Source organism: Globicephala melas, chromosome 10 (assembly GCF_963455315.2).
Source record: "Globicephala melas chromosome 10, mGloMel1.2, whole genome shotgun sequence".
Classification (NCBI taxonomy): Eukaryota; Metazoa; Chordata; class Mammalia; order Artiodactyla; family Delphinidae; genus Globicephala; species Globicephala melas.
Window position 1 is genome coordinate 57,795,519 of NC_083323.1, and position 13,572 is coordinate 57,809,090.

The 13,572-nt window shown below is 49.4% G+C and overlaps 1 protein-coding gene across 1 annotated transcript; it reads left to right on the forward strand.

The window, feature by feature from the left end:
* Positions 1 to 4,547: 4,547 nt before the first annotated feature.
* ZBTB39 (zinc finger and BTB domain containing 39) lies at positions 4,548 to 12,275 on the forward strand. The gene is made up of 2 exons (XM_030866578.2): positions 4,548 to 4,676; positions 6,205 to 12,275. Exon 2 carries the CDS (start codon positions 6,249 to 6,251, stop codon positions 8,382 to 8,384), a length of 2,136 nt encoding a protein of 711 aa, XP_030722438.1. The 5' UTR covers positions 4,548 to 4,676; positions 6,205 to 6,248; the 3' UTR covers positions 8,385 to 12,275.
* The last annotated feature ends 1,297 nt before the right edge of the window (positions 12,276 to 13,572 follow it).

Sequence of the window (13,572 nt, forward strand, 5' to 3'; positions counted from 1 at the left end):
TAGAATGGGTTAGATTGATGCCAACCTCAATAAAATTTCCATGCAATGAGGTACACTTGTAAAACACCACACACTCTCCAACCCAGTGGCACATCCCTCTTAGGTATTAGTTTGGCTCCAAGAGACCCAAAATCTTAGCTAAAAATATAACAGGATCCTTAAGCTCCAAAGAGTCAAGCAGGCCACCTTCTGGCATACCTGCCTATTTTATGTCTAAGAACGATGGTTCCAGAAGCTATAAATATCTACAAAAATGGCAAAATCTTACTAAAAACACAAAAGGTATCTAGAACAACACCTAGGCCTCCCCTATTACATCCTCCTAGGTGTCCATCATCAAAATGCTGCCCCAGGGATTGATGTTCAGTTGTAATCAATGGAAACACTGGAAAAGGGATTGTTCTTAAAGGCCTTATGCAAATTCTTCAACATCAGCTGCAAAAGTATGTCATTTTCAAGAAGATTCATGGAAAGGACTTTGGTAAGTACAGGTTTATGATAACTTTAAGAGCATATAACTGAACAAGGTAAGAATTTCCAGAACTAATGGAAAAACTGGATTCAAGCAGAACAAGTATTACTTACATGGGACTGAATAACTGAGGAGAAGAATTAAAAATTTTACGACTTTTTTGTTTGCAACATTGCTGGTCCCTTAATGTTTTGTTTTTTTAAATTTAAGAAAACCTTTTTTTTTCTTAAGCTATCTATGATTTACAGCAATTTGGTAACATATACCTTTGTAAACAAAGATGAAACATGTACTTTTTCTCCCTACCTGATCCTGTCAGAATTCAGAAACTCTTGAGTATTCTTCTCATGGCAATATGATTAGTTATTTGCATAAGTCCAATAAAAATCTGCTCTCCTTGTAACAGGATGCAATTGGAAACGCTGGCTACGTTATCAAGGCTTTGACTGAAATGTCATAGTTAAGAGAAATGTGCATAGACTCAGATATGACTAGGTAGCTTTAAGGAACTAAGGTTGACTTTATAAGGCCAGTAAAGCCCCTTGGAAAAATTGGCTTGGCACTCTACTTACAGGGTTCCTGGCAGCCTTACCATGTAAGTAAGGAAGGTCATTTCCCGGCAGGTCCAGGAACCCCAGGATATTTTCAGGACCGTGAGAAGAGGAGAATTCACCCAAACTACAGGTTTTTCAGGTAAAGTCTGATGGCAATCCTTGGCTTGGCTTCCTGGCTTCAGAGGCTTTTAAGAGTTCAATCTGAAACTCCTAGTAAAGCAGTCTTAAAAAAGAGCTTATAGGGTCAATCACTACTCTTGTTGCACTTACGTAACTAATCAGGCCAAGTTAAATTCAAACGAATTGTTGTGTTATCTTTGGGGGGAAATGGGGTGATTGTAGAGAGAAAAATTATGTTTTAACCTTTGTAAATATTAGATTCTAATTCTGTTAATTATCTTTGAGGTTTTGTAATACACTTGAAAACTAAACTAGATCCTGAATTCTTCTAGTTTCCTCAAATATCTGGCTACAACTCTCCAAACTAATGTTTCCAATTTTCTCCCACCCTTCTAATTTGGAATCACTAATAACCTAATAATCACTAATAGAATGCCCTTGAAACTCCTTGGAAGGGACTATACCAGGTCTTACCCGGATGGCAGCCAAACTTCAGGAACTTGAACATTGGGTCCACAGCTCCTAATTAAAAAGGGCTCCTTCTGATTTTAGGAACTTCACACCAGCTGGAGACCTCAATATCAAATTGACAAAGAAGAGGGGTAGCTGACATTGATGTAAACTTCTTCCACCCAAGACATCAGATCAAGACTTCCTACTTTAACTAAACTTGAAACCCTTACTTCTTTTCTTTCTTTCCTTTACTCTGTCATTGGTCTGGAAAGATGACACCATCATCCATATGTCCCAGGCCATTGCTAAGGGGGATAACATTTCAGACTGCTGGTTTTGTCATAAAAACTCTGATATGACCATTAATAGTGCCACCTTAGCAGAATTGGTCTGTGCCCTGACAGAATTAATCTTTGTCTGTGGTGGTTGTCATTCTCCTTGGGCCTAGGAATGCCTGGATGGCTAGTGCATAACTGGGCAATGCCTTTTAGGTTATGTAACTGTGCCCCTGACTGTTCACAGACAAACTGAGACACCTTATTGGGTCAACTTCCCTGAATTTACATCATCAAATTAGAAAGGACCTACCAGGAGACTTTCGTGATTCAGGATTTGCTTCCTTTGGCAGGTCCCTCTACTCCTGGTTAGGAGTGAGTACAGATGAGGTTGTGATCAGAAATCTCTCCTTAACTCTTAAAGATTTTCCTGAATGTGCTGCTAAACTAATGCCTGCCCAACAAAAATCCTTAGACTCTCCAGCCAAAGTTGTTCTTGATTTTCTTTTAGCTGAACAAGGAGGTATCTGTGCTATGGCCACCGCCACCCACTGTACCTAAATGAACACTTCTGGGGAAGTTGAAACTCAGCTGCATAAGATTACTGAACAAGCCACTTGGCTTAAAAAGGTGACTCCTCTAATGGGGTCTTTCTTTGACTTGTTTGATTTTGATTGCTTTGTGTCTTGGGGACCATGGCTCTGAAGTGCACTCTAGACATTGGGAATTGTCCTGCTTATAATCGTTATAGTAGTCTCCTTGTGCCCTGTATTCTCTCTCTCTCTTTTTTTAAAAAATAAATTTATTTATTTATGGCTGTGTTGGGTGTTCGTTGCTGCACGCAGGCTTTCTCTAGTTGCGGTGAGTGGGGGCTGCTCTTCCTTGCTGTGTGCAGGTTCCTCATTGCAGTGGCTTCTCTTGCTGCAGAGCATGGGCTGTAGGCACACAGGCTTCAGTAGTTGTGGCTCACGGGCTCTAGAGCACAGGCTCAGTAGTTGTGGCGCTCAGGCTTAGTTGCTCTGCAGCACGTGGGATCTTCCCGGACCAGGGTTCGAACCCGTGTGTCCTGCATTGGCAGGCGGATTCTTAACCACTACGCCACCAAGGAAGCCTCCTGTATTCTCTTAAAAGCTTTAAATGCATGTTGTCAGTTGCTAACCACCAAGCAAATGATCTCCCTAAGACTGGAACACCAAAAAGGGAATAAAAAATATGACCAACTAAAAAACTGTGAGCCTGAAGTCGTGACCTGTGAATACCACAGAGATTCAGCCAAAAAACCTTCATGACCTGTGAATGTCACAGTAAAAGCTGTGATGAGAACTTCAGACTGATCGCTGGTAATGGTGCCAATGCCTTAAATTTTGATCACATCTCTCAGTTAAACTCAGGTAGTTTCAGTTTGATAACAATTCTTGGGCAGGAGCATCTGGGAAGATTTGGAGGGTAACTGCTGCACTAAAGGAGAAGGGTGGGTGGAAGCAGAGAAACTGAGCTGAAAACGAGTTGAGGAAGTAGGGGAGGAAAAATAATTCTCCCTCACCCTTTGAGGTTCCTGGCTGAGTAAATAATAAAAGACAGATTAAAAGGAAAAAAGAAAAAGAAGTTTAATAACAGGTATACTTCCTGTATACATGGGAGATACCCAGGAAAACTAAGTTTCTAGACATTTAGTAACCCTTCTCTTCCTGGTACAGAGAGGTACCTTACAAATGGACATTTCCCTTATAAATGTAAATATCTTTTACAAAAGTGTAACTTCTACTCACTTTTCAGAGCTTCTCCCCTGTCTGCTGCTTCTTAAAAATAATCCTTATGCCAAAGAGGCATATTTTGAGGTGTCAAGTTCTGCACCCCTCCAGGGAGGACAAGCTGCTGGGAACAGGCCTGTGCTGCCAAGGTGCAGTGGGATCCTGTGAATTCCTTCATTTGCCCACCTAGCTGGAAGGAGGGTCCACAGTGAACTTCCAGAGGGTTCTCCACCAGGGACCCAAAAGTACTTGTTCATTCATTCAAACAGGCTTTGTTAAGCACCTATCATATGAACCAGAAGCGTGTGGGAAGCGCAGGGACGCGGTAGTGTGCAGAACCACGGCGCCCTGCCTTCAGGAAGGTCACTGCCTGGTGGAGGAGACGTAAATTAATCAAACAGTCTCACAACTTCGTGTAAAACTACAACAGCAGACGTTCTGAGAGTAAACTTCTGGGAATATGAGATGTGGAACAGGGAAGCCGATTTAAGCTTAGAGCTGGGATAGGGTTTTTCACTTCTCCAGGTACCAGCGCGAGGAGGGAGTGGTCCTGCATCCGGAGGATCAGTGCTTCAGAAAAGCCAGGCCTGGGTTGGGGATGGGGGTGTTGGAAACGTCCTCACCGTTGCCCGCGGGGCCCGGCGGCGGCGGTCCCTGGGCCGCGCGGGGGTTGGAGGTGGGGTCGAGGGTCCCGGGTAGCGCGAGGGCCGGGCGGGGAAGCGGAGAGGGCGCGAGGGGTGAGGGCGGCCGGAGGCTCGGCGGCTTTGGCCCGCTGGCCTCGCGCCCGGCCCCGCCTTGAGGGGGCGCTGCCTCCTCCTGGGCGGCTGGGGGCGCTGCGGCCGAGCGGCGGGGGGCGGTGCCTCCTCCGGGACGGCGGGGGGCGCTGCGGGCCGGGCGGTGGGGGCGGCCCGGGCCGGTGCGGCGAGCGGCGCGGCGGATGGAGAGTCTGGCCGCGGCCGGCGGCGCCGCCTCCTTGTCGGGCCGGGCACGGCGGGCCGGGGCCTTTGTGTGAGGCGGCGGCGGCGATGGTGCTCGAGCCCCGCGGAGCCGGGTAAGCGCGGCCCGGCCGAGGGCTGCCCCGGCCGAGGCCCGACCCCCATCCCGGCCTTTCTCTCGCTCTCGCTTGGCTCCCTCCTGCCCGCTCCCCTCGGCCGGACCCATCCTCCCCGGCCGCGAGCCGACCCTGGCCGGCCCCGCCGCCTATCCCCTCGATCCCCATCCGACCCCGCTCCCCGCCGCCACTCCCCGTCCCCGCCCGAGGTCGCCCTGAGGAATTCCGCCGCTGTTTGGGGAGGGACCGAAGTGCTCGATGCCTCCCAGATGGAGTGCCCCAGCCAGATCCAACGCCCTTCCTCTCGGATTCGACCCTCCAGAGGGGAGACGGCGGCGCCGCGGGATTGTTGGGGTGCCTTCTCCGAAGTTCCGAATCCGTCCCCTCCCACTGCCCGCTTGGGCTTCCCGGTGTCCGGACCTACTGACCGCTGATGTGTGGCCACCAGGGCCCGGGAGATGCTTGGCTGGTACCCAGCAATGCTCAGAAGCTTCCTGGGCCCCAGAAAAAGTTGGGAGTTAGTCGAATGTGGGTCTGTGTTGCCCAGGGCAAGTCGTGAGGCCGAGAGAGAAGGCAACTAGTTTGTCTTCTTTGTGGCGGGCAGGACTCAAAAAGGGGAAAAAGTGGTACTGAGCAAGCCTTTAGGAGTTACCTATGTAATTAGATGCCTTCTTATGGCATCAGGTATATATCTCTTACTTCTGGTCAACATAAGCATAAATCCTGAAAAGGGTGGGAAGAAAAATTGAAGCATATTTAGGTAATATTAAATGCCACAGTGGTGTTCTGCTTTGCTTTACTTCTCTGGTGTCTGAGTGTTTTAACTTCATCCACAGCATACAGAGAATGTGATAGAGCAGTATCTGAATGGCTCTGGGCTATGGAGAGACAAGAGGGGAGGCAGGTAGCATAGGTAGGGAGAGATGGGAACTCAAGAATAAGCAAGAGATTTTTTTACGGCCTGAACGATCACAGCAATGATAGGAAACTAAAGGGTAGAGCATCCTTATCTTGTCCCCAACAGCTAATGGAGCTTGATAATTGTGTTCAAGTATGTATATGGCATTTGGCATCATAAGTGAAGAGAATATACTCAGTGAGATAGGAAAGCCTGGATTCAGGAAGAAATTAGGCATTTAATATGAGAAAAATTAGAACCAGTTGCTCTGGTAATGAAGTATAAGATTGTGTCGAGAGGATGCTTCTGGCTTGGCTTTAAGGCACTAGCTTCTGTCCACCCAGGCCTACAGCTTCTCTTACTCTTAAAGACCAACCCATCAGATTTTTTTCAATAGTTTTGGATTTTGTTGTGACAACTCTTGTCTTTGGGAGTATGCAGGGAGAGAGGTCACTGCCCTGTCACTTTTGCTGTCCTTGCCCCGAGCAGAATGGAGCAGGTGTCTGTCCATTCACTCTTGCTCTCCGCCCAGGGCTTGGAAACGTGCAGACTGGTGGTATTTCGTCCTGCAGAACTCCTCACCGGCAGGGGTGTGTTTGGCCATCCACCTTTTCCTTTTGCTGTCCACAGATTAACCGTGCTGATAGGGAGGCAACGTCATAGGAGCTGCTAAGATGGGCATGAGGATCAAACTGCAAAGCACCAACCACCCCAACAACCTGCTGAAGGAACTCAACAAGTGCCGGCTCTCCGAGACCATGTGTGATGTCACCATCGTAGTGGGGAGCCGCTCCTTCCCAGCCCACAAAGCCGTGCTGGCCTGCGCAGCTGGCTACTTCCAGAACCTCTTCCTGAACACTGGGCTTGATGCTGCCAGGACCTATGTGGTAGACTTCATCACCCCCGCCAACTTTGAGAAGATTCTGAGCTTTGTCTACACGTCAGAGCTCTTCACGGACCTGATCAACGTTGGGGTCATTTACGAGGTAGCTGAGCGACTGGGTATGGAGGATCTCCTCCGGGCCTGTCACTCCACCTTTCCTGACCTGGAGAGCACTGCTGTGGCCAAGCCCCTGACCAGCACCAGTGAGAGCCACTCCAGTACCCTGAGTTGTAGCTCAGCAGAACCAGCCCATCCCCTTGGAGAACTCAGGGGTGGGGGGGAGCACTTTGGTCCTGATCGAAACTATGCGTTGCCTAGTGATGCTGGAGGAAACTATAAAGAGGAAGAGAGAAACGTTACCAGTGACACTAACCATAGCCTGCCTCTGCCGCAGCAGCCACTGCCGCCAAAGACAGAAGACCATGATGCCCCTGCTCCGTTCACGTCCGTTCCCAGTGTGGTGACCCAGCCAGTCCTAGGCGCTGTCGGCATGGGCGTCCAAACCAGCACAAGGTCCTGCCAGCCATACAAAGTCCAGAGCAATGGAGACTTCAGTAAAAACAGTTTCTTCACCCCTGACAATGCCATAGACATCACCACTGGGACCAACTCCTGTCTGAGCAATAGCGACCACTCCAAAGACCCGAGCTTTGGGCAGATGGATGAGCTCCAGCTGGAGGACCTGGGGGATGAAGACTTGCAGTTTGAAGACCCCACCGAGGAGATAGGCACAGCCGAGGAGGTGATTGAGTTGAGTGATGACAGTGAGGACGAGCTGACTTTTGGAGAGGGTGACAGCCGAGAGAATAAGGCCATGCCCTGCCAGGTATGCAAGAAAGTTCTAGAGCCCAACATTCAACTGATCCGACAGCATGCTCGGGACCATGTGGACCTGCTGACCGGCAACTGCAAGGTCTGTGAGACCCACTTCCAGGACCGAAACTCCCGGGTGACCCATGTTCTGTCCCACATTGGTATTTTCCTCTTCTCCTGCGACATGTGTGAAACTAAGTTCTTTACCCAGTGGCAGCTGACCCTCCACCGACGGGATGGAATATTTGAGAACAACATCATCGTCCACCCCAACGACCCCCTGCCTGGGAAGCTGGGTCTCTTTTCAGGGGCAGCCTCCACAGAGCTGCAGTGTGCTGCCTGCGGGAAGGCATTGGCCAAAGATTTCCACGTGGTCCGGGGCCACATCCTTGACCATCTGAACCTGAAAGGCCAGGCCTGCAGCATCTGTGACCAGCGCCACCTTAACCTCTGCAGCCTCATGTGGCACACACTCTCCCATCTCGGTATCTCAGTCTTCTCCTGCTCTGTCTGTGCGAACAGCTTTGTGGACTGGCCTCTCCTGGAGAAGCACATGGCTGTGCACCAAAGCCTGGAAGACGCCCTCTTCCACTGTCACTTGTGCAGCCAGAGCTTCAAGTCGGAGGCTGCCTATCGCTACCACGTCAGCCAGCACAAATGCAACAGTGGCCTTGACGCACGGCCTGGTTTGGGGCTACAGCACCCAGCTCTCCAGAAGCGGAAGCTGCCGGCTGAGGAGTTCCTGAATGAGGAGCTGGTGCTGCAGGGCCAACCCGGGAATAGCAAGTATAGCTGCAAGGTGTGTGGCAAAAGGTTTGCCCACACGAGTGAGTTCAACTACCACCGGCGGATCCACACGGGCGAGAAGCCGTACCAGTGTAAGGTGTGCCACAAGTTCTTCCGAGGCCGCTCGACCATCAAATGCCACCTGAAGACGCACTCGGGGGCCCTCATGTATCGCTGCACGGTCTGTGGCCACTACAGCTCCACCCTTAACCTCATGAGCAAGCACGTCGGCGTGCACAAAGGCAGCCTCCCGCCTGACTTCACCATTGAGCAGACCTTCATGTACATTATCCATTCCAAAGAGGCCGAAAAGAACCTGGACAGCTGACTGGGTCCCAGCAGAGCCAGGGGGAGCTCCCAGGCAGCAGCCAGGACGTTGGTTTTCTAATGGCTGTTGGTCCCTCCCCAGCTGAAGTTACAGTTTTGCCTTGCTAGGAGTTCTGTTCTGTCCTGTGTTGAAAGAAGAAGAAAGAAGAAATAGCACATGAACACTGTTACTGTTTTTGAGAACAACGGCCCTATATCATGTTTACCTCCTTACCTGTTCTTGCCCATGGAGGGCTGTGTTTTTGATTCTTTTGAGGCTGGTTTTGGGATCTCGTCAGGCAGTTGGTGTCAACTAGATCCCCTTCCCCAGCCGCTCGAGTTTTAGTTTACTGATAGGTTTTATGCTGCTAAGGATCCAACCAACAGCCTCACTGAACAGAGGAGGTGGAGAGAGGTTTTCACCGTGGGTATTACTGCCAGACCTCCAACCGGGACAACCAGCTATGAGAGAGATTTTGGGAATGTGGTCATTCAGAAAAGACTGGTCAGCAGGGCAGCTCACCTCAGGTGCCAGTCCCAGCCCTCAGCAGGGGAAAGGGGTCAGGGATGGAGGGTCCTGCTTGTTCCATGGCTCGAATCTGCTGATTGGACAGTAAAATCTCTTGGCAGCTAGATCCAAACTGGGGACAAAGCATTCTGTTTAGGTCAGAAGGCTTTGGGATGAATCCTTGCCAGCCAGAAGAGGTGTCCTGCAGTGCCGCCGGAAGTGGCAGCCTGGATGGACAGGAAGGGAGGTTTTCTCTTTTCTCCTCAATTCCAAAGAAACACAATTTTATGGAGTGATGGCCCGGGACGTCAGGCCTTCCCTGTGGGCAGAAAGGACAGGGAGCCGCTTTGATGTAATCCTCTGTCATCTGGCCACGTCCATCGACCTTGAGTTTCCTGGTGGAGAGGTGGGGATGTCTCTGAAGCAGCAGCCTTGCCTTAATTTACATCCAGTCTCCCACCTAGAAGTGTGTTTGGCCTGTAGCGTAGATGAGAAGACCCCATGAGGTGGAGTGGTGGACTGTGAGCCCTTCAGGATTAAAGGGACCCGAGTAACTGGTGGTTTGTAGCGGGATGTGTGTCTGTCTGTCCCAGTCAGGTAACCTGTTGTTAATACTTTGTGCTAACTGGGCCAGAGCTTTGGCAGCTCCCATTTGACCTGCTGGAATTTATCCTGATCTGTCATTGTGTCGCCACCAGGGGGCGCTATTGACCAGCAGCTGGTTCAGGCCCTCCCTAGGTGACTCGGGAATGGGTCTGCCCAGTCCTGGGGTGCTGGTTGGCTCCGTTCTTAGTTGCCTTTTTGAGGGGTCTTACCCAAAGAAGGCTTGAGGGAGAGGGTCCTCGGATCTCGCATCTCACAAGGTGGCACCTCAGTAACCCATACTACCTCACCTGCTCAGGCGAGCTCTGGGGGTCCCTGGCCTCGGCCCTGATACAGCCCCTCGTGGGACTCAGCAGCACCCCAGGCTGTTTTACAAGCAAGTGGTTTTAATTAACTCACAAGGCCTTTTTGGACATTAATATTTATTTATTTTTGTTTTTGTATACATATTACCCAGCATCTCTTGGATAAGAGACTTCAGGAAAATGAGCTTCTCCCCAGCAAGTAGCCATATTCCAGGGGACAATCCTGGCCAGATATTTGGGAAACAGGGGCTAAAACTAGGGGAGAACAGGTCAAGCCTTTAAACAAGCAAATTCTTTTCTTTCTCTCCAGATAGTCTCTTGCAGAATAGACCCAGGGAACCATTTAGGTAATGGATGTACATTCTAGAAAGTTGAGGCTTGTTAAATCCCTAGGCCTTCCATCCCCTTTCCGTCCTCTGATTGAGTAGGTTGGGCACTGGGTTGAGGGGATCAAGTCACATGAAGGACCTTTTTGCATATTTTCTCATCCTTCCTAAAGTTGGGCAGCTATAATAAGACATACAAATAAACCAAAGCTCTGTCCCTGTTGGACCTGCTGCCTCTCTCCCCAGCCCTAAACTGATAAAGCCCCCGAGTTTGTGTGCATGGCTCTCTGGTGGGGTGACCATTACATGAAGGGACTTGTCAAGTGGCCACCTTTCACCATCTGAATCCAACTACTTAAATGTTCCCCTGGGACATTCTTGTCAGAAAGCAGTGCTGACACTTCTTCCCTGACTGACTGCTCCCTTTCTTCCCACGCTGACCATTAGGCGATTAAGAAGGAAGGTGTGTAAAAGACTACAGTCACCTATCTGCTAAGCTTTTCAAGCCTGAGCAGTTTCTCGCAGATTGTTGGTGAGGACTGAGTTTTGAAGGGCCGGATCTGAGAGTGGGGATGCTCACTGGGACCCAGCCAGGTAGCTGAGAATGGATCAGTATGCTGGAGAAACCCTCTTCCTTAACAGAGGATATCATGGGTGCTGGGTAGTCTGTATACTTAACCTGAAACTGTGAAGTTTTCCCTTTTCGCCAGTAAACCAAAAAGCAAGTCCCTGAAACTTTGCCCCTGAAACACTAAACAAGAAACTGCACCCCCTGATCCTCCTGAGGCAAAGTGGTCAGCCAGGGTGGCCCGGCTGGTTGCAGTCAGACATGTAGCAGGTCAGTAGCTCATGAGGCTCATTGACCAAACCCTGTTCCCCTGCGTGTCCCCCGTGTTCGCACCTCAACCCTTCCTCTGTTTGGAGTCATGTTTGCTGCCTCTGCCACCAGCTCACCCTTTTCTGCACTGTTTTACTTGAAACACTATATTGTGGCAAAGGGTGCTCTAGGATACCTGGTGGAAGGTATTAATTGTATTTTGAATTTAAAATTTTTTCAACTGTTCTTTGGATTTTGTTGCCCTCTCTGCCCTGGAGCCCAGTTTAGCACTGTCTCCTGCTGTATTGTTCCAAAGTTCTGTTTGATCCTTGAATGTCTCTTCTTCTCCCTTTTCTCCCTTTTTCTTGTTCTGTACTCAGGACCAGCTACATAATTTACAGAGCCCTTTGTTTAAAAATTATTAAGAATTTCAAGATGGTGACTAGAGCATTAAAGCAAACACGAGGCCATTCCCAACTCTTTTCCTGAGGGAAAACGGTGATACTCTAATGGCACACTGTAAACAGCTGCTGTGGCCAGAGGAAGGGATCAGTATCCTGGTGCTCCTCTGGCCCATCCACGGCTCACTGATGCCACAGCACCTGCTGGGAAGCTCTGCTGTACCCTGGTATTTGGTCCTAAATTTTAAGACTCCGTGGAGTCACTCTAGTTCATGGCTAGTTGGGAAGAAAGGAGGTGGGGGTGGGGGGTCAGGAAATGGATAAAAATTCTTTCTGACTTTCTTCTGCTCTGTCAGTACCCTTTTGTCTCTAGGATAACCTTTGAGCTTAAATACCTTCTCCCCAGTCAGGTTTTGCTGCTGGTGGATTTTCTTCCTCTTCTGGCCACCTGCTGTGCCCTAGTCCCCAGACTACTCAACTTAGGAAGTGAATTTAAATTCCTTCATAGATGGGCATGATTTTGGTGGCATGGAAGTGGGCTGTGTGGAGAAATCTGCCCATGTGGGAGTCCCCACGTGTCCTTTTCCCTAAATCCTGCGCTGAATGAATCAGGAAGCAGGGCACACAGCGTTGATTTCAACGTGATAACTCATGGTAAACTTACATCAGAATGAAAAGGAAACTTTTACCTTGGATGTTTCTTTAACACCCTTCCCCTGTCCAGTCCACCCTCCCCTCGCACCTCTACTAGCTAAATCTCTTTTGAAACCAAGAAAAATTGTTGACGTCTTAACTCCTTCCATTAAATTAATAAGTACTGACCTCCTAATATTTAAGTGTTTACTATCTATTGCTGTAAAGTTTTGTATATTTTGTAAACTTTTTCCCCCAAATAGTAGATGTCTAAAATCGTTGTACATCTGATTCTTTTATATTCCATTGTTCGGCACAAAGTGTGGTTTTTATTTAGAATAAAAAAAGGAAATTTGAAATGGGAATTCTTTTCTTATTTACTGTGATCGTGCTCATCCCTCAGGGTTCAGAGGATCTGGGCCTCCACCCTTTCAGTAGCAGGATTCTGCTCAGCAGGTGCCAGCACTCTTTCAGGTGCACATTTTCCTTTCCTGTAGCTGGAATTCCCCGGACTTGATCTGTTTTTAGTGGAAAATTAACTCAATGGCCCAGCCTTTTCAGAGGGACCATCTCTGGGGGAATCTTCTGTTGGCCCAGAGAGAGCAGTGGGACTCTGCTAATGTCTGGGTGGACCAGAGATTTGGCCGCAGATTGTCTTGCCAGCGCCATTTAATTCACCACGACGTGATATGTCAGAGTGGAGAGAGGCAGATTCAGAGAAGGGGGCGGAGGTTCGGCATGATTTCATGAGGTTGGTAACAAATGTCCCCCCACAGAGAAGAGACAGGCCTCTCTAGAAGTCAGGGTGCGATGTGGTCCATTTGGTCTCAGAGCACACTGCTTGGGCCCAGGCCCCCATCAGTGCACTGCAAATGTAGAGCAGAGGGCCTTGCTGCTGTCGGCACACGCGTTCTCCTCTCAGGCCCTAAGGAAGTATTTGTGCCGCCAGGGTGGTCACTGGTTGCCAAAATGGAGTCCACGAGAAGAGAAGATGTTGGGAAAGTGGCCTCAGGTAATCTGGGGTGTGACAGAGATGTAAAACTGGGTTTCCTTGAGAAAACTTCTGGACCCTGAGTCAGAGGGGCCAGTGATAAGGGCATTGGGTCTGGGCTGGGTTTTTATGTGGGCACAAGTGAGGAAAGTCTTTCTAATACATTCTGTGCCTTGTTAGGTCAGCCCTTACTGCAGCGCCAAGTCACAGCCCAAACTCCCCTGGCTGAGAAAGGTTTCAGGTCTGCGCCACCAAGCAGCTGTTTGAAGCGTTAAGACTCTTAAAAAAAAAGAAAAGAAAAGAAAAGGCCCTTTTTCAGGTTTGGGCCCAATGAGCAGGGGGAGTTAGACACAGATTTCCCTCTGTGCTCCTGACAAACGGGTTCATACACCGCTGGAGCACATGTTTAATGCATTTGGTGAATACAGTCTCAGATTTCTAAGTGCAGAGGAGATGGTGCTCTAGGTCAGCGAGTGGTTATTCCAAGTTAAACATTCCTGACATACTGAGCACTTGAGCAGGACAGAAGGTCTCAGTGAGTGTGTCCACAAACCTCTCGTTCTCCACAGGCAGGATGGAGAGGCGGAGGGCTCGGCACTGGTGGGCTGGGACCTGCTCGTAGGCTC

Coding starts and splice junctions, on each gene's coding strand:
- ZBTB39 (XM_030866578.2), top strand. CDS start 6,249: ATGGGCATGAGGATCAAACTGCAAAGCACCAACCACCCCAACAACCTG.